The 24,225-nt window shown below is 42.4% G+C and overlaps 2 protein-coding genes across 3 annotated transcripts in view; both read left to right on the top strand.

Moving 5' to 3' along the window:
* The window catches only part of tfpia (tissue factor pathway inhibitor a), a 38,253-nt gene extending 33,019 nt beyond the window's left edge, over positions 1-5,234 (top strand). The window contains exons 5-7 of one of the 2 annotated variants that reach the window (XM_079731232.1): positions 230-268; positions 3,316-3,501; positions 4,331-5,234. In XM_079731232.1, coding sequence (XP_079587358.1) covers positions 230-268; positions 3,316-3,501; positions 4,331-4,392 — 287 coding nt within the window. In that variant the 3' untranslated portion in view covers positions 4,393-5,234. Of the gene's footprint in view, positions 1-229; positions 269-3,312; positions 3,502-4,330 lie in introns of both variants that reach the window. The other variant, XM_079731231.1, reaches the window with a different exon arrangement.
* Positions 5,235-15,747: 10,513 nt separating this feature from the next.
* Positions 15,748-24,225, top strand: part of LOC307072982 (calcitonin gene-related peptide type 1 receptor-like) — a 28,205-nt gene continuing 19,727 nt past the window's right edge. The window contains exons 1-5 of the mRNA XM_079732603.1: positions 15,748-16,150; positions 20,709-20,808; positions 21,357-21,510; positions 22,454-22,570; positions 23,498-23,610. Coding sequence (XP_079588729.1) covers positions 20,752-20,808; positions 21,357-21,510; positions 22,454-22,570; positions 23,498-23,610 — 441 coding nt within the window. The 5' untranslated portion in view covers positions 15,748-16,150; positions 20,709-20,751. The remainder of the gene's footprint in view (positions 16,151-20,708; positions 20,809-21,356; positions 21,511-22,453; positions 22,571-23,497; positions 23,611-24,225) is intronic.

Here is a 24,225-nt window from a genome sequence, read left to right as displayed (position 1 = left end):
TGTATCATGCTCAGAGATACTGAGTTTAAGAAATTCAGTTGATCAAACTTAAATGAATAGTAATGAACAGCTTCTAAGTGAAATGGCTTTAGTGTATTTACAAAATGGAGGCTTGCTTTTTGAAAGTACTGGGAAACAGAATCAAAGTGGGCATGATCTAGATATACTGTGTTGTATTTCAATTAATAACACCTCTTTATCTATTTATTTTTTGGGTGGATTTCTGAAGAAGCAACATCCCTTCCGAAGATCTCTGTGAGACAGCCTGGTAAGACAATGCACTCGCCTTCAATTCATTGTTTCTTTACTTAGTCCAACTTAGTCCAAAACGTATGTTTGGGTCAATTTACGGAGATTTCTAAATAGGTGCAACTTCTTCATTTGTCATTGTACTACAAAATGAATAGAAATACGGTTGCATGAAAGGGGAGTGGCTAGGAGCAGGGGCCCTAAAACTTGGGGGGCCAGGGGAAAATGGCATCAATCATTCTCGTCCACTCTGAGACTCTAAATATCATGCCCACAGCACCGCCTCAAGTAATCGTCACTTCAATGTTGAGTAGTCTCTACTCTAAACATGCTTTTAGTAGTCTCATACCTTATCTCGCCGACTACCACACATCTAGAGATTTCCTAGGAAATTAATCCTAAATGGGAATACGGCTCTACTAAACTATCAACCATAGTGAAACCAAGGGAACATATAGCCAATCACTTTGCGACATGGAGAGAGCTTTTTGGATGTCCCTAGCAACGTAACATTATTTGATTCAGATTCTGATGTGTTGTGAACCTTGGAGATTGTCCTCATCTCTAGTTATGCAATGCTTTTTGAGGCAGACTTGTGAGTATAAGCTGACCGAGGCAACAGCAAAATGGTAGACGACGAGAAGTCATATTAGAGTGCAACTCTCCTCGCATGTAGGCTTAGCCATCAACACAGTATATGCACAGCAGATGCTGACACAGAGGTTGGGCCTTATAGTTTAGGTACAGGTATTTGAACAACTATAGTCGTACTGTCTAGAGTTACATGCTACTGTTTATGTAGCCTACTCTTTAACCAAATTAAATGTAATTTTATTTTTTCTTATCTGCTTTATTTTGTATATACTCACTTAAACTCTGTCTCGAATCCTAAACTTGATCAATGGCCTCATGAATATCAATGCTTACAGAATTCAGATTACTTGTTGAGAAATATGGAGAGCCCATGGTCAATGGAGGAAACAATTTGAATCAATTGATTACAGCGAAACATACAGCCTCAGATTAAAACTCTTGGCCAGGGTTAGAATGCCTTTGCCAGGGTAACTTTAAAAGATGGACTACTTGTGTATGAAGAGAATTGCAGGACGTGATCTATTCTACATGCAGTCATTTGCTAACACATACGGTCTAGCTTACTTATTACCAAAATTCTGAAATGTTGGCATTTCATTACTTGCTCATCTAAAATAATTTTCGATGGTCTGTGTCCCGGAATAAATATGAATGCATACGAAGTTCAAATGACAACAAATGACACGATTATATAGCCTTACTTTGCGAATTAAACTTTGGAGAGAATTGAGTAACAGTGATGTCTATTACTCAATGCCAAGTTGAGAGGCTGCAATTCTGAAATGATTTGGTGCCCCTGGCTAGGAGTGTTTGACTTGCAGTCGAAAGGTGTAGGCATTTCCCAAGATGCCCTATCCCCTAACTGCTCCTTAATGATCTGTTTCTGGATCTGACCAAAGAAGGACATACAGGCAGAAGACAGACAGCATAAAGACAGTGGGTTTTAACTTGTGAATTCTCTGTCATCCACTGGCTTGGCATAAGTTACCAGAGCATTTTCTGCGTGGGAGATGGGAAGAGGTCAAAGGGCAGTTGCATGTGTTTTCTGGTCTCTGCACCAATAAGCTCTATTTCCCTGGTAGCTCATCCACTGCTCTCTCTCTCTCTCTCTCTCTCTCTCTCTCTCTCTCTCTCTCTCTCTCTCTCTCTCTCTCTGTGTTATCAGATATCAGAGTGTGTGAGATAGAATTGAGGTTATATCTCGTTGACAGGGAGAGGTGGCCAAGAGGTCTCATGTGGCATTTTATCATCTTTGTTGTTGTATTGAAGTACTGTCATGCATTTTAAATTACATATATAATGATAGATATGATGGCAATCCTCACATGTTTGGTGTCGATGTGATTGCTTGGGAATTTTTGAGTGCAGTTGTGTATACTTTCTGAATATAATTCTTATCAATATTTGGTACTCAATATTGAGTAAAATCCTTCCTCCCTAGAATTGATTAAATAAGTCCAGCAAGCAATAAACTACTACAGAAAACAAATGACATGCAATTAATTCATCAACCTACATTCATTTTTTCCCCTTCATGTTTGTACGCTGTAGATAACTATATAAAATATTATTATCTCGACACTGACATCTTGTGGTCTTTCTCCCTCACTGCATACTTCCATACGTCGATGCACGCTGACATTACACATGGAAACTAGCCTAACTATTCTCTTAAGAGAGATAAATAATCCAAATAAAACCCCAACACAGTCATAGGTTTAGTCTTGGAGGGAAAAACTGCAGATAAATCATTACTGTGCCATAAATAAGGGGAATGCCTTATGATTCGGCAGATTTGTTTGGTATCATGAGCACATTGTTAATATATTGCCACTTGAAGCTTTAAAACATGGCTGTTGAACCAACTCTTAATTCCCATATTCTATTCATGTCAAGGACCGTGTGGCCAAAGCGACAGATTTAATATAAAAAGTTGGATAGAAATAGAGTCATTTATGTCACTGGGTATGGCTATAGGCCTTACCGGAATATGAATATCCATGCATGTTGCTATACTAGGCTGGTTGGAATAAATCAAACCTCTTGTAACCCTACTGTCATTTTTTCAGACATAGCAAAAATACTATAACATATCATAGTAATAAACCCCCCTAACCTAGGGAACAGACAATGAGAAGGTGCACAGAAGAGGGTGCAATAGTGTGCCATACAGAAAAACAAGACATATGATAGGTCAGAATGATTACATGTATCATAAGATAACTAGTGGATTATAATCACATGGTTAGGTTTAATCACTAACAAATTATTACATATACAATTTGAATAGCCCTTCTGATTCCTATATTATAGCTTGTCTGCATCCCATCGTTTTGTTTATAAAAAACATGCGACTCCAATAATGATGATATGCTACGATTGTTGCCAGCCTAAAGTTGCTTTGAATACCATAAATAGTTGCGTAAATAAAACATAGATTGTACATTGTTTGTTTTTCTCTTTCTCTAGCAGTTTTCAGCACCCCAAGCTTCTGCCTGCTGTCCACAGAAGAGGGGCCCTGCCAGGCTAACTATCGGCGCTTTGCCTACAACCCCCTGACCCAGGAGTGCAGTTTCTTCCGTTATGGAGGCTGTGAGGGAAACAAGAACAACTTTGTGTACAAGAGGCATTGCATGAAGATCTGCATGAACGTCCACCGTAAGTGTTACACAGCGCAGCATTTAGTAGTGGACAAGGTTTATTGGATTATATATATTTTTATTTGTTTGCAATTCTTTAATATACATTAGACGTAAATGATCCAATATATTTTTATGGTGGAAGATGTGGAAGAATCAGATATATCTTCTCGTTACTGACCCCTTTGGATGGTGCGAGAACTGCAGCCTGCTCGAGCTCTCGCATGGAGAGCACTGGAGTTTCTTTTACAATCCTAATTAAACTAATCGTTATAATCGTTATAATCGTGAATGACAAAATGAAAAAAAGTTAAAACAGACATTATGAGTGGCTTCAGTTGATATAATGCACATACAATTTACAAATTACAGAGCTATGAAAGAACATAAATTGTTGCTATTTTCCGTGCTTAGACGTCACTTCCATTTTCCTGGCAAATCCAGACTGCTTCAAATATAATATAAATAAGCCAGAGGCTCTATGCAAGATAGAGTAGAACAAGTTCAAATTTATTCAGACGACCGCCTGTTCATATTTGGCAAGTAAAAGCGATCTATGCATGATATATTTATATTCTATATTCTTATTTAATCTATACACTAATTAGACAGGCCTACCGGTATTTTACCTATGGCACACTTTGGCTATAGTGACTACACATGTTACTACATCTTCTCTCCAGAATAATCAACATTGAATCATACTAAAGCGTTATTATGTGTTGCCCTTAGATGGCACTGTTAGCAGTTGTGAGAACGTACGATCTGCTTGATAGTTTTCATTTGCTTTATACTAAAGACAATTAATTTATAACTTTTTCACGGATTGTGTTATGTTTGTTTTGCAGATCATAGGACGGGGACGGTGAGAATAAAGAGGAAAAACATTAGCAGACTTAACAGATATTAACTAGCTTGAAAATCTCTGCAATTACCACTTTACGTCTTCACACCTCTCGGTTACCTTCTATTCCTTCAAGCCAATTTAATGGGCCGACTCTATTTACTCCCCTTGCTATTTAGAAGGCATGTATTTAATTACTGTACACTCACGTGTCCCCGGTTATTACCAATTACTGACGTTGACATATATGAATGTACTTTTTGACATTTTCTTGAGGTTTTTTTTTAATGTGTAGTGGATACATCTCGATGTGATATATTATTGCTATTAAGTCTTTGTACATCCTATTGTCCACTCTTTGTATTTGCTCGTAGTGAACAACTATGATATTTTACTGTTTACTTCCATTCGATAATAATACTTTTTACTGATTTTGACAATAAAACAAATATGTTTTTGCTAATGTCTGTTCCACAGTTACGCTTTCTCAATGTGCTTTATGTGTTTCAGCAATTTGGGATCAATCAGGGATTATGAAGATAGTGGTGTATATTAAATGTCACTTCAAATTATTGTCTTTTTTTATAATAAGTATGGTTTACCAAACGATGGCTTCGAATTTTTTTACCAATTTATGTCCACCAATTTATGCTCCAATGTGTTCACATTAGAGTAAAAACATTATTATGTAAAATTTAAATATTTCATGATGTGTCTTGCCTCTTAATTGAGTCCACACATGATTGTTTTTATAGTTGATTTTAAAAGTTGGTAAACAACCAAACATTGAACCTTTTAAAAAATGAAAATGAAATTTGTTGATTCGTTTACCAAAAATCCAAACTAACATTTTTGAAATTGTGTAGTCCATACACAATGTATCTTTATAAACATAACCTGTCAACATGTTTGTTTGTTTGTTTGTTTGTTTGTTTAACATGAGATGAATGCTGAATTCACTCTGTCTATTATTAAAAATTGAATTTCTTAATAAAATCCATCAAAACATATCAACATACTTTAAAAAGTAAAAATTTGTTTCAGGGCCTGAATGTAATATTCAAGCATAGACAGAGGAGGGCAGTGTTGCAAACAAGTAATAGTTTGTGCACGTTAGTTGATGTTTGCGTGTGTGTGTGTGTGTGTGTGTGTGTGTGTGTGTGTGTGTGTGTGTGTTGTTCGTTTAGGGGGCCTGCTAAATGCAGCATTTTTGACTAATATCCTACATTTCAAAGAAAATCAAAGATGTGTATATATATTTATATACTAATTGTAGTGTATATATATATGTGTATATATCCATATAAAATAAAAACATAAACGGGTATATTATTATGCTTGATGATTATGAATCATGTTAAATCATTATATGTGAATATGATTATTATTAATACTAATTGCAATCATCATTTAATATTGTTGTTGTTGTGGTTATTATTAATATTGTTACCGATCCACTTCAGCGAGGATTCTATATTATGAACATAATAGATAATCTTTTCAACGGATAGACAATGTTTTCACATGGGGGGATGGGGGGGAGATGCGACAGTGACGTGAAGCTGTGGGTTGACACGAGTTGGTATTCCTTCTCTCTCACCCCAGCTCCTCGGTGCGCGCAGAGGCGCAGAGTGCCTTCCAACCTTTCCCGACCACACGATCAGATTGGCTGGCCATAACACTCAGGTAAGGGGCACTGCATACGTTTAGTATATGCCATTATGATGGGAACGTACGTGCGTGTTAATGGGGGCAGATGTGAAATAAAACAACCTAGGAAATTGTGTTCAATTAATTCCACCGCAAATAACCTGTGGATCGTATTCAGTAGTGGTGCCTGGAGAAGTAGGTATAGGATAAAAGCCCTGTGTCAATAACAGTGATATTTAAGACTACTCGTGTACATTTAGTTCACCTAAAAATGGGCGAGTAGTATTTGTACATTGTCACTTAACTTCTGCTGCTTGACTTCAGGGAGTAGGGATCATTATGAAATTACATTAGCCACAGACGAGGGGCGTATATAGGGTGAGACTACTACTAAACAGCGATTTAATTCCATTGCCAACAATTTGTAAAGTGAAACATATCCGGGTTAATTACGTTTTTATTAGGCTATTATTAAAGGCAGGGTACTTTGCAATTCGGCTGTTGCGTTGAAATATTCGCCAAACATCTGCCCGTCTCCTGGGCAAATGTAGGCTTTTTTAGTTCCCCGTGTCAGATCGCTGTTATTTGTAGCGTCAATATCTGTCAAACATCCAATATGTTTCTATCTTAAAAAATGATATACTTTCCACCTTAATATGTGTTATTGTTTTAATAAACCACAGTAGCAGTATGCTGCTCAGGGCCGGCCATGTACACCTGGGGCCCCTAAGCAGGATCATTTTGGGGTCCTGCTTTGCGGTTGATAGGGTAGTTTTGCAGCTGTATGCATTCATAACCCTTATGGTTTTTATCCGTAACTCTTTGAACATGATTAGCCGCAATTATTTCACTACTTATTAAGTATACTCACTGAAAGAGTCAAAGTAAAGCACTTCTAAAAACACTTCTACTTTTACTTTACTCTCTGAATGCCTTGTACATTTTAAAACAGCATTAACTGTTTTGTCCACTAGGCGGCTTGCAACATTTAGTATTAAAGGTCCCATGGCATGAAAATCTCACTTTATGAGGTTTTCTAACATAAATATGAGTTTGCCTAGCCTGCTTATGGTCCCCCATTGGCTAAAACTTGCGTTTGGTGTAAAACGAGCACTAGGTGTTCTACTCGCCTTTGAAAAAACGGAGGCTCAAGCGCGCTGATTTGGAATGTGGTCCCACATGTCATCATAAAGGATCTAAGCTCCTCCCCTTTCTCTGCCTTGCCCGCCCAGAGAATTTGGCCCGTCAATGAGACACGACCGTGCGAGCGCAACATGTGTGTGAGTGTGATTACACAAACTGTAACGCAAGTGTTTGCTGTTGGTGTTATGGCGCATAACACGTCGGTTCTTTGACGTCTCTTGTATTTCCACAACGAGACTGTAGTTGGGGTTATCTCAGCCATGGTTGAGAAGGAATTGGGGGAAATGAACTTTGGCTTTGACTCCCTGAAGTACATGAACTGCGCCTGCCGCCAGTTGCCGCGAGGCATCACCGCCACGAAGCACCACCGCCCGGCAGTGGGCAGCAGGCAGCACGCGTTCAGTCTACTTCAGATGGATGTGAACAGAGCACATGGTACCGTGGCTGCAGGCTGCTCAGGGCCACACCCCCACCCTCCTCCTTGACCCGCCTCTCTCCTCCTCATTTGCATTAAAGCTTCAGACACCGAAACGGCGCATTTGGGGAAAGCTCAATGTGCGACTGGCTCGTAGTGGCTGTCATTCTGCACCATGGCTGAATTTCGGGAACGTCTTCAAATACAGTGTTTGGGGCCTACTAATATCTATATTAAAGCATCCATAAAGCATGCCATGGGACCTTTAAAACATCTTCAATAAAGTTGCTGGAGTCTTGACCTTTTGAACTGCTTTTTCCTTTCACATTTAGAAGAGGTGAAAGTTGAAATTTGTATTTTGTTGAATTTTTTTATTGAATTTGACCTCATTGAATTATTTTGGACTATTTAAAAAAATATATATTGCTTCAAAGCTTTGCCTGAATACGTATCAACATAATAAAATAATAATAATCTATTCAGAAGTTGGAAAGAGTTAGAATAGAAAGGTTTGTATGTTTGGCGGTAGGGTATTTAATGTCATACCTTCTGTATTTCTAAATACCCTGGAATACTGTAAGGCTGCCCAAGCCTAGTAGCGTGTGTGTGTGTGTGTGTGTGTGTATGTGTGTGTGTGTGTGTGTGTGTGTGTGTGTGTGTGTTGTGGTAGCCCGCTTCCCAATGTGCCAGGTTTCAGGTACGAATCACACGTTGACCAAGGGTTAAGCCGCACTCTGCATTTATTCAACAAGAGTCAGAAATACAGGTACTCGATCTAGGGTCTCCGTGAGCCTCTAGTCCGTGGGCGTGTCGAGTAATCCCTTCGTGTCGCTCTTCTCCCGTCTCCCGCTCTGTGGTCCTTTTTAAGATGGCTCCGGGGCTTTCTCCTCCCTGCGGCCAGGTGTCCCCCATCTCGCTGATTGGGGGGAGAGACGTGGTGCTCTCTGTCGCCGGTTGGTGGGTGGCGGCAGTATACCCCGTCCACCACTGATACTCGGACTCGCCCGGGCCGAGGTTTAAGGGGCGGGATGCCACAGTGTGTGTGTGTGTGTGTGTGTGTGTGTGTGTGTGTGTTTGTGTGTGTGTGTGTGTGTGTGTGGTGTGCTCATGTATGCATTTGAGATTTCCTTTACTGATTATGTATATGAGTGCTTGTGTATCACGGTCATGACCCCTGACCCTAACTTACCCCCGCTTAGTCATCGACGAAGTGTTCGCACACACACACACACACACACACACACACACACACACATACACACACACACACACACACACACACACACATACACACACACAGTCCCCTACCTCAATTCCCCCTGCATTACAGAGCAGCTCAGCATAGCATCAGTCAGTTCCAGTACCGTTTTTAGCATTATCTTACTTCATATCATCATATATATATAAATAAATATAAATATATATATTGACTATATTTGAGGCAGGCTAGTCTAGTGGTTAGGGTGACTGAGCCCCCAGCCCAAAGGATGTGGGTCTCTTCACCCACATGTTTGCAGTCTACCTGTGATATCCTTTAGCAATGTCCTACCCTTATGGAGACAAGCAGCTGCTGAATAAGACTGAGAAGTGTGATATTTATTTAAATCAATGCTGGTGCTTTGGTATGCACACATTGTGCTGCAGTCGACTCACCAAAACAAGCCACATTTTTTTGATTTCCTGGCAAACATAACGTGTCTTCCTTCTCTTGAGAAAAACTAAGAAACAAACCATGAGAAACACCCTGACCACATTAAAACAAACACTAAGTGTGCCAGAACAGCTCACGAACCCCCCCCCCCAACACACACACACAGACACACAGACTCGCACACACACACACACACACACACACACACACACACATGCACACACACACACACACACACACACAGTCCCCTACCTCAATTCCCCCTGCATTACAGAGCAGCTCAGCATAGCATCAGTCAGTTCCAGTACCGTTTTTAGCATTATCTTACTTCATATCATCATATATATATAAATAAATATAAATATATATATTGACTATATTTGAGGCAGGCTAGTCTAGTGGTTAGGGTGACTGAGCCCCCAGCCCAAAGGATGTGGGTCTCTTCACCCACATGTTTGCAGTCTACCTGTGATATCCTTTAGCAATGTCCTACCCTTATGGAGACAAGCAGCTGCTGAATAAGACTGAGAAGTGTGATATTTATTTAAATCAATGCTGGTACTTTGGTATGCACACATTGTGCTGCAGTCGACTCACCAAAACAAGCCACATTTTTTTTGATTTCCTGGCAAACATAACGTGTCTTCCTTCTCTTGAGAAAAACTAAGAAACAAACCATGAGAAACACCCTGACCACATTAAAACAAACACTAAGTGTGCCAGAACAGCTCACGACCCCCCCCCCCCCCCCCCCCCCCCCCCCAACACACACACACAGACACACAGACTCGCACACACACACACACACACACACACACACACACACACACACACACACACACACAGAGGATCTCACAAAAATATTAGTCCTCAGAGATAACATGGAGGACGCCCGGGGATATTCTCTGAAACCTTGAGGGCTGTTTTAAAACAGTATTGAATTATTGAATTTGACCTCACTCCCCCGACCCAGGGTTATTTTGGGACATAAGCTATGTTCGAAATCGTTCCCTATCACGGATATAGTGAACTATATAGGGTGCTCGCCATTTTGTAGTGGTGTTCGAATTCTCAGTGGTTAATTTCATGCACTATGTAGTGGACTTAAAATACCCAAAATTTGAGTGAACGTACGATGTTCCCTACATGTTACTCCCGTATACCACAATGCAATGTGGTCGTGTATGTATGGAGGAGAAGAAGAAGCAGAATAACCGCGAAAACAAATACATTTAATGATGGCGTCTCCGGCTTTCATTTAGAAATGTGAACAATATTTGGGATTAAACATAGAAAATGTAACATTCAAAATTAATAAAAAAAACCTTGATCAAGGAAATGTAACATTCAACATCAATACAACCTCCAGCTTTCCTTGTGAGTACCAGGTTTGTTTACATGATCTGGGCGCATTTGTCTGCGTCACACAAATACCCGGTGCATTTACTGACACAAATGACGTTCAGAAATGTTCAGCGTAGTGTCCGAATTCTCGTTTGTTCGTTCCCTATATAGTGCACTATATCATAAACACTATATAGGGAATAGTGAGTGAGTGAATAGGGAATGATTTTGAACACAGCTACAGATGTCAGAAGGGAACTACTTCAATTGGTTTGGGTATGGTGACGTGTGGGTAAATGATTGCTGGTTTAAGCTTCCTCACCTGGCCGAGTCTGATTGGACTCGGGGGCTGGGGGAGGCTGCACACCTGTTGCACATTGAGTAATGAGTGTGCACAGGTTAATCCGGGGGCCTCTAAGGATTCTCTTTTTTGCATAGGAAATTTCCTTTCCTTTCCTACCTATCTGTTATTTTATTTTATTGTATGACAATGTTTCCATGTAAGGCACTTTGAGTCTGCCTCGTCTATGAAAAGTGCTATCTTGCTACCATAATAGCAGGCCTGTCGCACCAGTTACTCAGAATACACAGAAGCGCACACACACGCGTGCACACACACACACGCGCACACACCGCACGTCAAGAAAAAGGCAGCGACACTCTCGCAGAGGTAAGACGTCATGTTTTTAAACATAAAGACTCCGCCATCGACACACGCAGGTAAGAACACAAACACACGCGCACACATGGCAGCGACACTCGCCCAGGTAAGACGTTAGGTTTTTGAACATAACGGCTCCACCATCAACACACACGCAGGTAAGAACACACACGCACGCACACACACCGCAGTGACACTCGCCCTTAAAGGGGAACTATGCAACATTTTTGACTTAATTTACCTTGATATAACAGGTCAAGAGTCATTGTGATGTTTCTATAACACTTTATGGGTCGATTGGTCACTGTTTCGACTCCCCCTAGCGCATCTTGGCGGAGAAAGGCAATATGCAAGTTTCTGCCGGCGACCCGCCGCCCACTCTCGCAGGAGTCTCGGGTCTCGCAAAGTACAGACCTGCAAACACGGAACCGGCTCGATATAAACACAAGTAGCGAAGGGATTGTTACATTCATTATGGATCAGCCGATTAAAAAGAGACAGAGAAACCCAATGTTGGAGTAACAGAAGAGAAAAGGGACCGACAGAGAGTCCAGACTGTAGGGCGAGCTTCCCAAGAATAGCGTGAACTGAGAGAAAAAGAAGACTACAAATCGGATGCCTAATTGGCCGTATTGCTCTTGAAAATGTAAGTACCCTTGCATGAACTTTGTCCTCTATGTATTGTGGCTGTCCTCTTGTTTATAGTCTCTGTAAAAATGTGTTTGCTCGACCGTTTTGTTGTGAGCCTTGTATGTTTCTAGCTTGCTTTCTTGCTGGGGTGTTAGCGTACTCGCTACCAAACACGTTTGTTTCCATGGTTGTTTTGCTGTATGTCTGTCTCGTCCCCCAGATACAGGCTAAATCCCCGAATCCAGGTTCTTGTTTATTAAGATCACTAGACCGCTATTCGAATGCCTCCAATTTTTCTAAGAGTTTAGCCTATATCATGTGATATGTCCTGCTGGCCATATAATGCAGTACCCTGCACGAGAGCTGCTGTTAGCACATATTCGTCAGTAACAGAACTTTTACGAGACGTGAACCTCCATTATAGCTTTAACCATGTTATACCTTTTGTGTAGTTCCCCGCTTGTAAACATGTTTGTAAAAAGATTGCTTTGTATTTTTTCTTAATTAGAAGAGTTGGCAAACAGCATTGTTATGAGTTATCGTGACGAGGCTTGATGACCAAAGACGGCTCGGCCTGCTTGCCCCGGTACAGCCACCACCCACATCCGAACTTGTGCGGGTACAAGTGTCACGAGGAAATACAGAGAACCTTCATGAAGATGATACACAATAGCCGTAAGGCAAAAAACAAAACAAGAAGAACTGTCACTTGCATTTCTTTCAATATCCAAAATAAATATTTTTCTAACCTAAGTGTGTATTATTGAACAAATGAAAGGTGTTGAAAACATCTGTTATTTAAAAAAATGGAAACATTTTAAAACCATATAAATAATAATAATAATAATCGATCAGTTTTTTATAGCGCTTTTCTAAATACTCAAAGACGCTTTACAAATAAGAAAGGAATACATACAGACAGTACAGACACAAAAGGGAAAAAATAAACAACACCATAACAATAGACAACACATTAAGAGAGCGGGAGAGAGTGGAAGTGGTTGACGGAGGATGGGAGTAATGTGTTCTCTGGAGGGGGAGTTAGTAAGCAGTCGGGCAGCGATTAGTGTTTCGGCAGCTGAGGATGAAAGAGTGGGTTGAAGGCGTGCAATGTTGCGGAGGTGGAAGAAGGATGTTTTTCTGGCGCTGTTTTTGTGTGACTTGAAGGAGAGCGTGTGGTCCATGATGATGCAGAGGTTTCTGACCAGGGTGGAGGGAGTGACAGAGTGACCATCGATTCAAAGTGAGAAGTTCTGGGAGGTGGGCAGGGGCGAGGCTAGCCCATTTTTAGGGGTGCTGAAGCACCCCTAAAAAGGGGCTCAGCACCCCTAAAACTTGGGAGTAAGAAATGTTATTCTAAAAATTATATTTGTTTGTCTTTGAAATTGTTAAATAATGTCCAAAACATACAATGTTAAAATTATGAAGTTATTTTTCAATAGAAATATTTTTTGTTTTTGTGTGAAAAAAGGGTGGGTGGTGTGGCAGTAGGGCTCATTGAGTGCTCAGCACCTCTAAAGCTCTGACCCTAGAATCGCCCCTGGAGGTGGGGATAATGGTTTTTGGGCTGAAGATGATAATTTCATCATCATTTTATTGCTGTTGAGTTTGAGGAAGTTGTGGTCCATCTAGGTTTTGATGTCAGTGAGACAGTTGGTGGGAGTGGATAGGATGGCAGGAGTAATGGCTGTGGTGGTGATGTATAGTTGGGTATCGTCGGCGTAACAGTGAAATTGAAGACCATGGCGGCGGATGATGTGACCTAGTGGGAGCATGTAGAGGATGAAGAGGATGGGGCCAAGCACTGAGCCTTGGGGGACTCCTTGTGAGACAGGGATGGTGTGGGTTGTTGATGGAGATGTATTGGAATCTTTCAGACAGGTAGGAGGTGAACCAGGAGAGGGCGGAGTCAGTGATCCCAATGGATTGCAGACGGCTGAGGAGGATGGAGTGATTGATGGTGTCGAAGGCAGCACTGAGGTTGAGGAGGAGGAGAATGGTGAGGGAGCCGGAGTCAGAGGAGAGTAGGAGGTTGTTGGTGACATTAAGTAGAGCTGTGTCAGTACTGTGGTGGGTTCGGAAGCCGGATTGGAATGTTTCGTACAGGTTATTGGAGAGGAGGTATTGCTTGAGTTGTGTTGCGACGGTTCTTTCCAGTAGTTTTGAGAGGAATGTGAGGTTGGAGATGGGTCTAAAGTTGTTGGGGTCGTCGGAGTCAAGGCCAGGTTTTCTAACCCATTTGTGCCGGCTGCTGCGCGGCGCAACATTGTATCTAATAGATACAATGTTGCGCCTTGTAGCAGCCGGCACAAATGGGTTAAGGAGGGGGGTGATGGCAGCAAGCTTAAGAGGTGGGGGAACGGTGCCAGAGTTTAGGGAGGAGTTGATGGTGTCTGTGATGAGTGGGGCAAGAGAGGTGAAACAGGGGGGAGTTGGAAGATTTCATGGTGGAGAGTATTTTGGAGAGGTCTGCTGTGGTTATGGGTGAGAAGATGGAAAGCCGGTGGTCAGGGTTTGAAGGAAGTGGAGGTTCTGAGTCAAGGCTTGTGGCAGATGAGGTGGCAAGCTGGTTGTGGATGATTTCTATCTTGGAGTGGAAATATGATAGGAAGTTATTGCATTTCTCCGTGGTGAATGAGGATGTGATGTTATCCTGGGGTTTGAGGAGTTTATTTATGGTGGAAAAAAGAGTGCGTGGGTTGGAGGATCCAGAATGAATGATGCCAGAGTAGAAGTCAGAACGGGCTTTGTTGAGTGCTAATTTGTAGAGGTGCATGTGCTCTTTTTAAGCGAGGGCGTGTACTGTGAGACCAGTTTTCTTGTGTAGTTGTTCTAGTTGTCTAAGTTGTTTTTGAGTTTGTGAAGTTCCGGGGTGAACCAGGGGGCCGAGTGAGGGAACGTGACAGTTTTAGTTTTCAGGGGGGCCAGTTTGTTGAGGGAGGTAGACAGTGTGTTGTTGTAGATGTTGAAGAGGTCCATGGGGGCTGGATTTACAGGAAGGGTGAGGCCGGAGAGAGTTTTTGATATGCAGATGGAGAGAGAAACTGGACAGATGGGTTTAAGGTTGCGGAGAGTGATTTTGCGGTCCTGTTTGGGTTCGGGGGCGGGAATGTCAATAACAAGTGTGATGGCCAGGTGGTCAGAGATGGAGAGGTCGGTGCTGAAGACATTGTGGATGTGGAGGCCAGTGGAGCAAACCAGGTCTAGGATGTGCCCACGGTTGTGGGTGGGAAAGTTGATGTGTTGAGTGAAGCTAAAGCAGTTGAGTAGGTCCAGGAAGTCCATAGTGTTTTTACATTCCGGGGAGTCAATGTGGAGGTTGAAATCGCCGAGAAGTAAAACAGATGGCGAGATTGAAGATAGTGCAGTGATGAATTCAGAGAGATCTGGTATGGTTGGGTGGTGAATGATGGGTTGGGGTTGGGGGGGCGGGAGATGATTGAAATGATGAGAGGTTTGGGGCCAGGTAGTTTGAAAGCCAGGTGTTCAAATGATGGGGCAGCAGGGATGGAGAGTGGTTGGGGTTGGAGGTCTTGATGGTAAACAGCAGCAATACCCCCTCCTCTGCCCTCAGAGCGTAGGTTGTCCAGGTAAGAATATCCAACAAGGGTAGTTTGGTTGAGTTCAAAGTAGTGCAGGGGTTTTTGCCAAGTTTCATTTAGACAGAGGACGTCAAGTTGCTTGTCAGTGAAGAATTTGTTGAGAATGAGGCTTGAGGCTTGATTGATGAGGGATCTTGTGTTGAAGAGGGCGAGTTTTAGGCACTTTTGTTTTGAAATTGATTGAGCGGAAGTAGGGATTGGTCAGAGGTTGAAAGTGTTCACGCTGGAGTCATTCTGATGACGTGTATTGTTGTGATGACGTGATGAGGAAGTGCGGGAGCCGGTGTGTGAACTGCGATCAGACCACAACGATGGAATAGTGTTTATGGCAGTGGAACTGTGCATACATTTATGGCGGGAGCCTCTGTGAATGAATGGGACGGAGAAGAAGTCGAGAATTCTTTAGTGTGGCGGTGAGTTCAGTGAAAGGAGGCATTTGGGGAAAAAGCTGGCGGAGCTGCATGGTTGAGTAGCGAAGTGCCATGGCCGAGGCTGTGAAGAATCAAACGCTGCTGGAGGTGAATGGTGGCCTCAACTGAGCGGCGATGAAAGACGTCCGCCAGATGGGAGATGGGTTGGCTCGAAAGGAAGGCAGCGGTCCGGCCAGAGCGAGAGCCAACGCAACCGTGCCTGTACAGGTGGAAGCCCGCCCGGGTTTACCTTCGACCAGGTTATGGCGATGGATCATGCAGCAGAAGTCCAAGTGTCCAAGACGGATGGTCAATAAAGTAGGTAGCTAGCTTTTTAAAATAGGAAAGCAGCACCAAAGAACTTAACAATAAGGTTCAATATAATGTTCAGAATGATGTTAAGAGCAAGGAGCGGCAGCCAAACGCGCCAGCGTCCACCACCTGTCAAGCAACTGTAGAGTCCACGCATAAAACACGTAAAAAAAGAAAACTGGCGCAATTACAATAGGGAAAAGTGACTATAAATAAATAGTAAACTTAGATAAACTACTATATACAAAAAAAATCAACAAAATGCTCAATGCCTTCATGAAAAATATTAAAAATACTGAATAAAAACAACACAGACACACAGACACAGGCGTTAGACTCGCCAGCGTCCCCGTTACTAGGCAACTTTAACTGACATATACAATAATATTTATTTACAATGTTTATTTGAAAGCATTTACACATAAACATAAATGTGTCCCTAATCTTCCAGACACAGCATCTGCCTATGACAACTCTCCTGCGGGGACTAGCGACAGCATGCCGTCTCGATCTCTGAATCCATTTCCCTGTAATTCCGTACACAAGTGACGTATTTGAGCAGATACATAAATGTACGATTGCTGCGCAAATTGTTCATGCTATCGTTATGTATTATGTTGGCCAAGCCTCTTACACCGAGCGTTCTGTTCAACAACCAAAGATAAAACAATTCTAATCTAGGATATAACATCTCCCCGTCAACTATGAAAAAGGATGGGTTTATTGTAGCGCATAACCCTGTCTACTTTTTATGAACGTCTACCTCGGACGCATTCGCCGGCTTCTTTGAAAACAAATGCACATGGCTAGCGTAGAAGTGGATGGGGAAGGGTCGTCAACGAGTTGTTACGACAGTGTTGTAAAATACCTCCTCCGAAGCTGTAGGGGGAGCTCAATGCGAGCCCAAACCAAGAAAACAGCGAAGAAGTGGCCAAAGTTGCATAGTTCCCCTTTAAGCCCTTCCGAGACAGCGTCTACACATCATCCAAGACCAGGGGCGTAGCCAGGACATTATTACTGTGGTGGCCATCTCGGGCCAGTCTTATATTTGGGGTGGCACTTGATTGGCAACAGAGGGGAGGGGGGGGGGGGGGGGGGCTATTTTAAGTGCAATATTTATTCATAATATCAAAATATAACACTTTCAATAGGAATAATAAGTCAAAGTTAGATCAAACTAATAGTGCATATATTTCAGCTTTCTTTAGACCGTTTCCGTTCAGGATTTTTTATTTTATGTTTTCAGACTCGGGGGGGCCAGCAGGGGTGGCCAACCTCTGACCGTGCCACCCCCTGGACCCCATGTGGCTACACCCCTGTCCGAGACTCCAGTCCGTCTGTGCACGGCACCTTCTCAGCAGGCAGGTGCGCCTGCAGCCAGAGGGGGCGCCAATATGCCAATTCCCCCCACGATGATATGATAGATCATAGAAAACCGCTTCGCGGCGCGGATGTTTTTTTTTTAAAGTGCTCGTGGCGCCCCCCACGTTAAAAAAAAAACGCCCCTGCTTGACATCCACATAGCTTTTCTTGTACTTATGACAAAAGAGGGTGAAACTACCTTTGTGTGTGTATATTTAACTATTTTCCTAAGAAAGTTACAATTCGGTCCAAGAAGTGACAACAATTGAGTCACATAATGAAAATCTGATTCATTGCAAAATAATGTAAATTATTTATTATTATTTACATGATGAAAATATAATCTACATTGACAAGATACTAATACCCAAGCAAACCCAAGCAACTTATTTCAGTAACATGCAGGTAAAGACAAGCAGGTCCATCCATCTCACGGTAAGCTGTGGACATTGGTGGGGGATCAAAACAAGTACCTTTCGTCTTAGAGAAGAGAACGCCCTCTTCTACACTACACTAAACAACACTATCCTGCCGCAGGAAATGTTGGAGGGCATTCTGGGATGCAGCACAGTTAACCTTAATCCATCAGAAGCTATTCCCCTGTGTGGCTTCATTGACAATGTTTCTTCTCACTACATTATCTACCTCTGCCAGGGCACGATAGTATAGTTGGGTTGTGGATTCCATTACATTACCTGCAGGCATCTTGAGCAAGAGGCCCTCACTCTTAACTGCTCTAACTTGAAGTCCCCATCTGCCATTTGGTCTATTTTCCTCTCAAGGACCTCAACCTTTCTTCAGTAGAGCCATGGGTCATTAGTTATTGGGTGTCCGTTTTCAATCCAAACCAGCCTTTATTAGGATGTTGCTAGAGAAATTGGCAATGTCATGTTTGGGCATATTTAAAGCCACATTGTCTACCGTGCATCCCATGATTGGCAGATGATTGGCATGCCCTGTCATTCGAGCAGAAAGCCCATTGTCAGTTCAAAAGCCATTACATTTTTTGAAGAAACATGTAGGATAATTTGTCAAAGTGTCCTGTGTGGGCAGAAGGAGGTTTACAGTGCTGGGCACCAATTGATCCAGGAGAGCAGGGGATAAAATGTGAACTGGGGCTCTGGCAAAGGACGAATGGACCTCGCCATTTCTTAGGCAAACCTCTGGGTGTTGGCAGATGTAACATAGGTGTGACGTAGGCTCTTGTGTAAAGTGTTCATGACTAACATGGAGAGAGGCAGGCCACCCACTCGAGTGCATGGTTTGCGTTGACACCGATAGATCTGTTATCGTGCCTAGCGGATAAATGGAGGGCCTAGCTCTTTAAAATGCAGAGCGCTGGCATTTATAGAACACAGGATAAACATAATTGCTACAGAAATAACAGTAAGCTTTTACCTCCCCAAAATAACAGTTTATTCCGTTACAAAAAAAAATCCTCTCTAGATGTTAAATGATTTTGGCAATGTTCTGCAGAATTTATTTGTTGAGTGATGTTGTGTGATAATGTTAATATTGTCCAAACCCATGAAGCAGTTAATTAGCAGCAGTAATATTTTTTTAATGAAAGTCGAGAAAATAGTTTTCAGCAAATACTTTTTATTCTTTAGTTTTTTATCGAGACAAGATTCATCAACTATCTCAGTTTACACGGATAGAATAAATACATAGACAGATAAATAAATAAAAATATCAGGGAACATTATGTTGTTTGTGTGTGGCAAATTTGAAAAGAATCACACAATTTGGCATTTGTGTGTATAATTAAGGAGAGAGTGAGTGAGAGAGTGAATGAGAAGGAGAGAGAGAGAGAGAGAGAGAGAGAGAGAGAGAGAGACAGACATTGGCAAGACAGCTGCATATGTTACCAATCAGACTTTTTTCTATTTAATTTAATTGTGTACAAACCCACTTCCTGCCAGCACTGCCTCTCCCACTTCGCCAACTCCTCTCTCCCTTGTGTCAGTGCGTTTGTTGATTTGGAGCAGCTTTAAGTAGGCTTGTAGCAAGATGAAGATTGGTTGACATCAGAACTTTTCACTGCTTATAAAACTGTTTAAATATGAATCTGTTTTCTTGTTAGTCCATTGTTGGACTCCAGGATGAAAGGTCTACCATTGTATTTAAGTGTATGTGTGTGTGTGTGTGTGTGTGTGTGTGTGTGTGTGTGTGTGTGTGTGTGTGTGTGTGTGTGTGTGTGTGTGTGTGTGTGTGAAGTGTTTAGAAATGTTTAGAAGTTTATTAAGGCTATGATGACGGTCTGAACAGAAGACGCAAAAGTGGCGTCGCTTCTTCACTTTATTCCGCGTTTAGACGAGCGTTTTCGGGAGGAAATCTGCGTACATACGGTGAAGCAAAAGTATGTGGATTTCGATTGCGTGTGCATGTCAGGCGGCTACGTGGTGCTGTGATACACCATCACACAATACAACCATGTCTGAGCGCATGTGTAGAATCTTCCTTCTTCTCTTATCTGCGCCGCGAAAACCAAAACATAATTACAGATCCTTCTCTGTTCAGTAATACTATCTGTACATATCCTGTACATTTCGTGGAAAGACTCCTGTAAGTTTATTAGAGCTGCCAGAGCAGCTTGACGGTCCGACGCATGATAATACAACATGTTTGTTTATTTCCCTGTACTGGCGCTGTATGTGACGTAAACGCGTACGCGACGTGAGCAGATCTGAGCAGAGTTTTGCGTCTTGGCAGTGTAGACGGAAACGCTACGGCGGAGCGTATTCAAGTTTTCCACTCTGGAGGGTGGTTTCAGATTTTTGCGTCAAGCCCCAAAAACGCCGTCACCGTCTAAACGAAAGGCACTTCCGATAAAATATGTTGTAGTTTTTACCCGCAAACGTCCTCATGTAAACGCGGCCTAAAATGCCTTTAGAAATGTCTGTTTAAGTGAAAATCTATCTGGTTTAATATTGGTTTAATATCACGTTTTATTCCACTTATGGCCTTAATGCCCTAGCATGTGGCCTTTGTGCCCCTCAAAAAGTTTTTATCAGTACAGAACACTAGCAATTACTTTAGGATTTGTCTCTATGATTCCTGGAAGAAGCCATCATCATCATCATCATCATCATCATAATTTGGATACTGGAATAACATTGTATGAAAGAGGATCCCTGAGTCTTTAAATTATTATTTGAATATTATGTTGTTGACGGTCATTCCTTTTTCTATATCTTTATAGATTTCTAACCTAATTGGCCAACTCGGTCATTACCCATTGTAAGATGAATGTGATTGGATGGTGGTGGATCATGGCCCTTTTCCTCTGCACGCCGAGTGAGGTGAGCTTAATTTGCAATGTGAAACTGTATAATGTTAATCAAAACATGCAGTGATATTAATAACCAACCTGGAGTGGACACATCTGGCCAGTGTTGTTTTCTCTCTCATTGAGCAAGGGTCATATTTTCTATTTAGATTGTATCTAAATCAGTGTGTGAAGGCCTCTCCCTGTGGGCTAAATTAGGATACTCTTTCCATCCTGTTTTTTCTGTGGGGTTACAGGGGGAATAGAACTGGGTTAAAGTTTTTCCCAAATAATTTATAGTCAAAGAATCCAGACAAATCTTAGATTCCAGTTAATCTTACATAATGGAACGGATATTGAGGGTGTGTTGTGCAGTGAAATGGTTATTGATTATGAGAGACTTTTCTTATTGAAATATAATCAAGATTCACCATTATTTTTAATTAATATTACTGACTAACTCTAGGAGAAAATAAGGGGTCAGGGTTAGCAGCACTGCCCTCTTCAAGGTCTGCTTAATGGTAAAAGTAAGTGGGTCAATGTTAATCCAAGGTTGACGTCATTGGTCTGCCATGGCTGCAGGTTTTTGTGAAGGCGAGTCTGGAGGTGAATGAGACCCAGCAGCCACAACTCACCAAAGAGAAGGCTAAAATGGGGAGCAGCGACAACATGATGACCACTGCACAGTTTGAGTGCTATCAAACAATTATGAAGGACAACAACACCAAAGTCAAAGGTAAAAAGTTAGCATAGCACGGCATGAGATATAGAACAACATGGCAAAGCACAACATATAATAGCACATGACATAGCATACCATGATATACTATAGCATGATATATAATAGCATAACATAATGCTTCCGCAAAATTACTTTTTTTGGTGGAAGTGTGCTTGCATTTGTGAGAGACATAAGTTATACACTGTGGCATCCCGCCGCCGGACCTCGGACCGGGCGGGTCCGAGGACACTCAGTAGACTTGGTTTACCGTCGCCAACCCCCAGCCGGCGACAGAGAGCACCACGTCTCTCCCCCCAATCAGCGCAATCAATCAGGGACACCTGGCCGGAGGAAGGGAAAGGACCAGAAGCCGGGTTTAAAAGGCACCAGACCGGGCGAACTAGGGGGTGCCTCGGAGAGGGTCCGCACCACGAGGAAGTGCCTCGGAGAGGGTCCGCACCACGAGGAAGTGCCTCGGAGAGGGTCCGCACCACGAGGAAGTGCCACGGAGAGAGTCCGCACCACGAGGCAGTGCCACGGAGAGAGTCCGCACCACGACGAAGCGACACGGAGGGATTCCGCACCACGCCGGCGAGCTAGAGGCTCACGGAGACCCTAGCACGAGGATACAGACTATTTATGCTGCGGAAATAAACGCTGAATGCGGCTTTAACCCCTGCTTTCTGTGTAATTCGTACCGGGTATCTGACAATCGGGGAAACGGGTTGCCACAACACATATGAATTAAGGTTAACACATTGTTAACCTTAATTCATATGTGTATAACTTATGTTTCTCACAAGTTACTCCAAGGAAGAAACTTAATGCAATCTCCTTCACAAACATGTATTGTGCTTTTTTGCCATCCATTACCTTGAGAGATGAATGAGTTGATTCCAAGACAATGATTGTATTTACCATTTGGGTTCGTCACTTCTCTGGTATTGTTGCCCCCCAGGTTCTGAGTCCATGTGTAACCGCACCTGGGATGGGTGGCTCTGTTGGGAGGAAACAAAAGCAGGCATCACCTCAGAGCAGAACTGCCCCAACTCTCACAAGGACTTTGATACTTCAGGTGAGATGCTGTGGCTATTGGATTAACCATGAGCGCATTGTAGGCATGCTACACCAGCTGAATGGGAAAGTCACTGTGATATATGTGAAATTCTTTTTCACATATATATATATATATATTTAAATAACTGCAACACTGTAAGGTTGCAGGTTATCACTCAAAATGAGATGGAAGAATAAGAGAAATAGCTAGCATGTCGACTCGATTTTCTGAAGAAAAAGAGCCTGCAATATTCTGTGAGTAAGCTGCCATGCTAATGATAGCATGGCTAATGGGTCAGCACGCCAAGTTTCAGGTCCCTGGTGCCACTTTGAAGCGGACTTGTGATTGATCGAATAATGGGTCTGATCGTTTTTATTTGATTGCGAGTTATGCCCCTTTTCCACCGACAGTACGAGCTGAGTCGTGGCACGACTTTGTTGTTTCCAGGCACATCATGTTTCCATCTAAAACTTACCTCTTCAACATGTACCAGGGACCAGGTACCTAATTTTGGCAATCGAAATGCAAAAAAAGGTGGGCCGGGTCGAGGCGAGTTGAGCTGGTACTGTCGATGAAAAAGGGGCTTTATAGTGCCTCCTGCCACCAAAGAGGTACTTTACTTTTTGGAGGCCAAGTTACGTGTGGTTTCTATATGTGTATCAACCTTGATAGCTTTGAGTTGTTCACCTTCAGAATGATTGAAGTCAGCTTTTTTTCCCCATTTTCTTCCATTATAAAAAATAGCTCTCTGAGAAGCTGCAATGGTAATTTGAAATTGACCCTGTGACATGATTTACTTTGCTAATGATAAGAAACATGATAATATTAGTGTGGTTTGCTTTGCAACAACACTAATAAGTCAAAGCCAAATAAGCTTTTGGTGACCAAGTGGTTCCAGTAAGCACGAGATGAGTATCATGAATGCATTTTCCCTTTGACATGCAGAAATGGCTGTGAAGATCTGCTCTGACAATGGCAGTTGGTTCATCAATCCCAACAGCAACAGGACATGGTCGAACTACACCCGCTGCAATGAACATGACAAACATCGACAGAAAGTAGGTCTTTTGGGCAGTGGATTTAGTGTCCGATTCCCTGCCAAAATGAACTGGGTTCATTCGCACATAGCTGCACCCTACCTGTTGCCATCCTCTAGAAAGATGGCCCTATTTCCTACTTGCTCCGCAATTACATGTATATCTGAATAAACTTTAGTTGCTTTGGATGAAAACGTCTCTCTAATGCTGCGTTCACTCCAAAAGACAGCCCGTTCGCGTTGTCGCCCAAGTTTTGTCGCACCACAAATCATAATCCGTCACTGTGCAAGTTCTATCAGGCGAATTTGTCGCGCCACATCTTTTGCCCTCCAACGGTGCTTCATGCCAATTCATTCTCAACCATGGCCGAGATAACCAACATTCCATGTCATTACCTGTTTTGGAAGAGGGAGAGATGTCGGAGAACCCGACGCAGTCTAATAATATTGTAATGACCACGGAAGCGGCAGTGAATGAAGCATTGATTAGACAGTGATTTATTAGATACCACCGCTAATAAACCGTTGGAACAAACAAGACTGGTAACCACAGCAATGCCGGTAAGTACAACAAACCCCACAAAGCCCAATTCCCACGAGAGCTCCCCTCGCAATGGCCATCCGGAGGCGCACACAG

The sequence above is a fragment of the Pollachius pollachius genome, assembly GCF_949987615.1.
Source record: "Pollachius pollachius genome assembly, chromosome: 3".
Lineage (NCBI taxonomy): Eukaryota > Metazoa > Chordata > Actinopteri > Gadiformes > Gadidae > Pollachius > Pollachius pollachius.
This window is presented reverse-complemented; position numbering and strand designations above follow the sequence as displayed.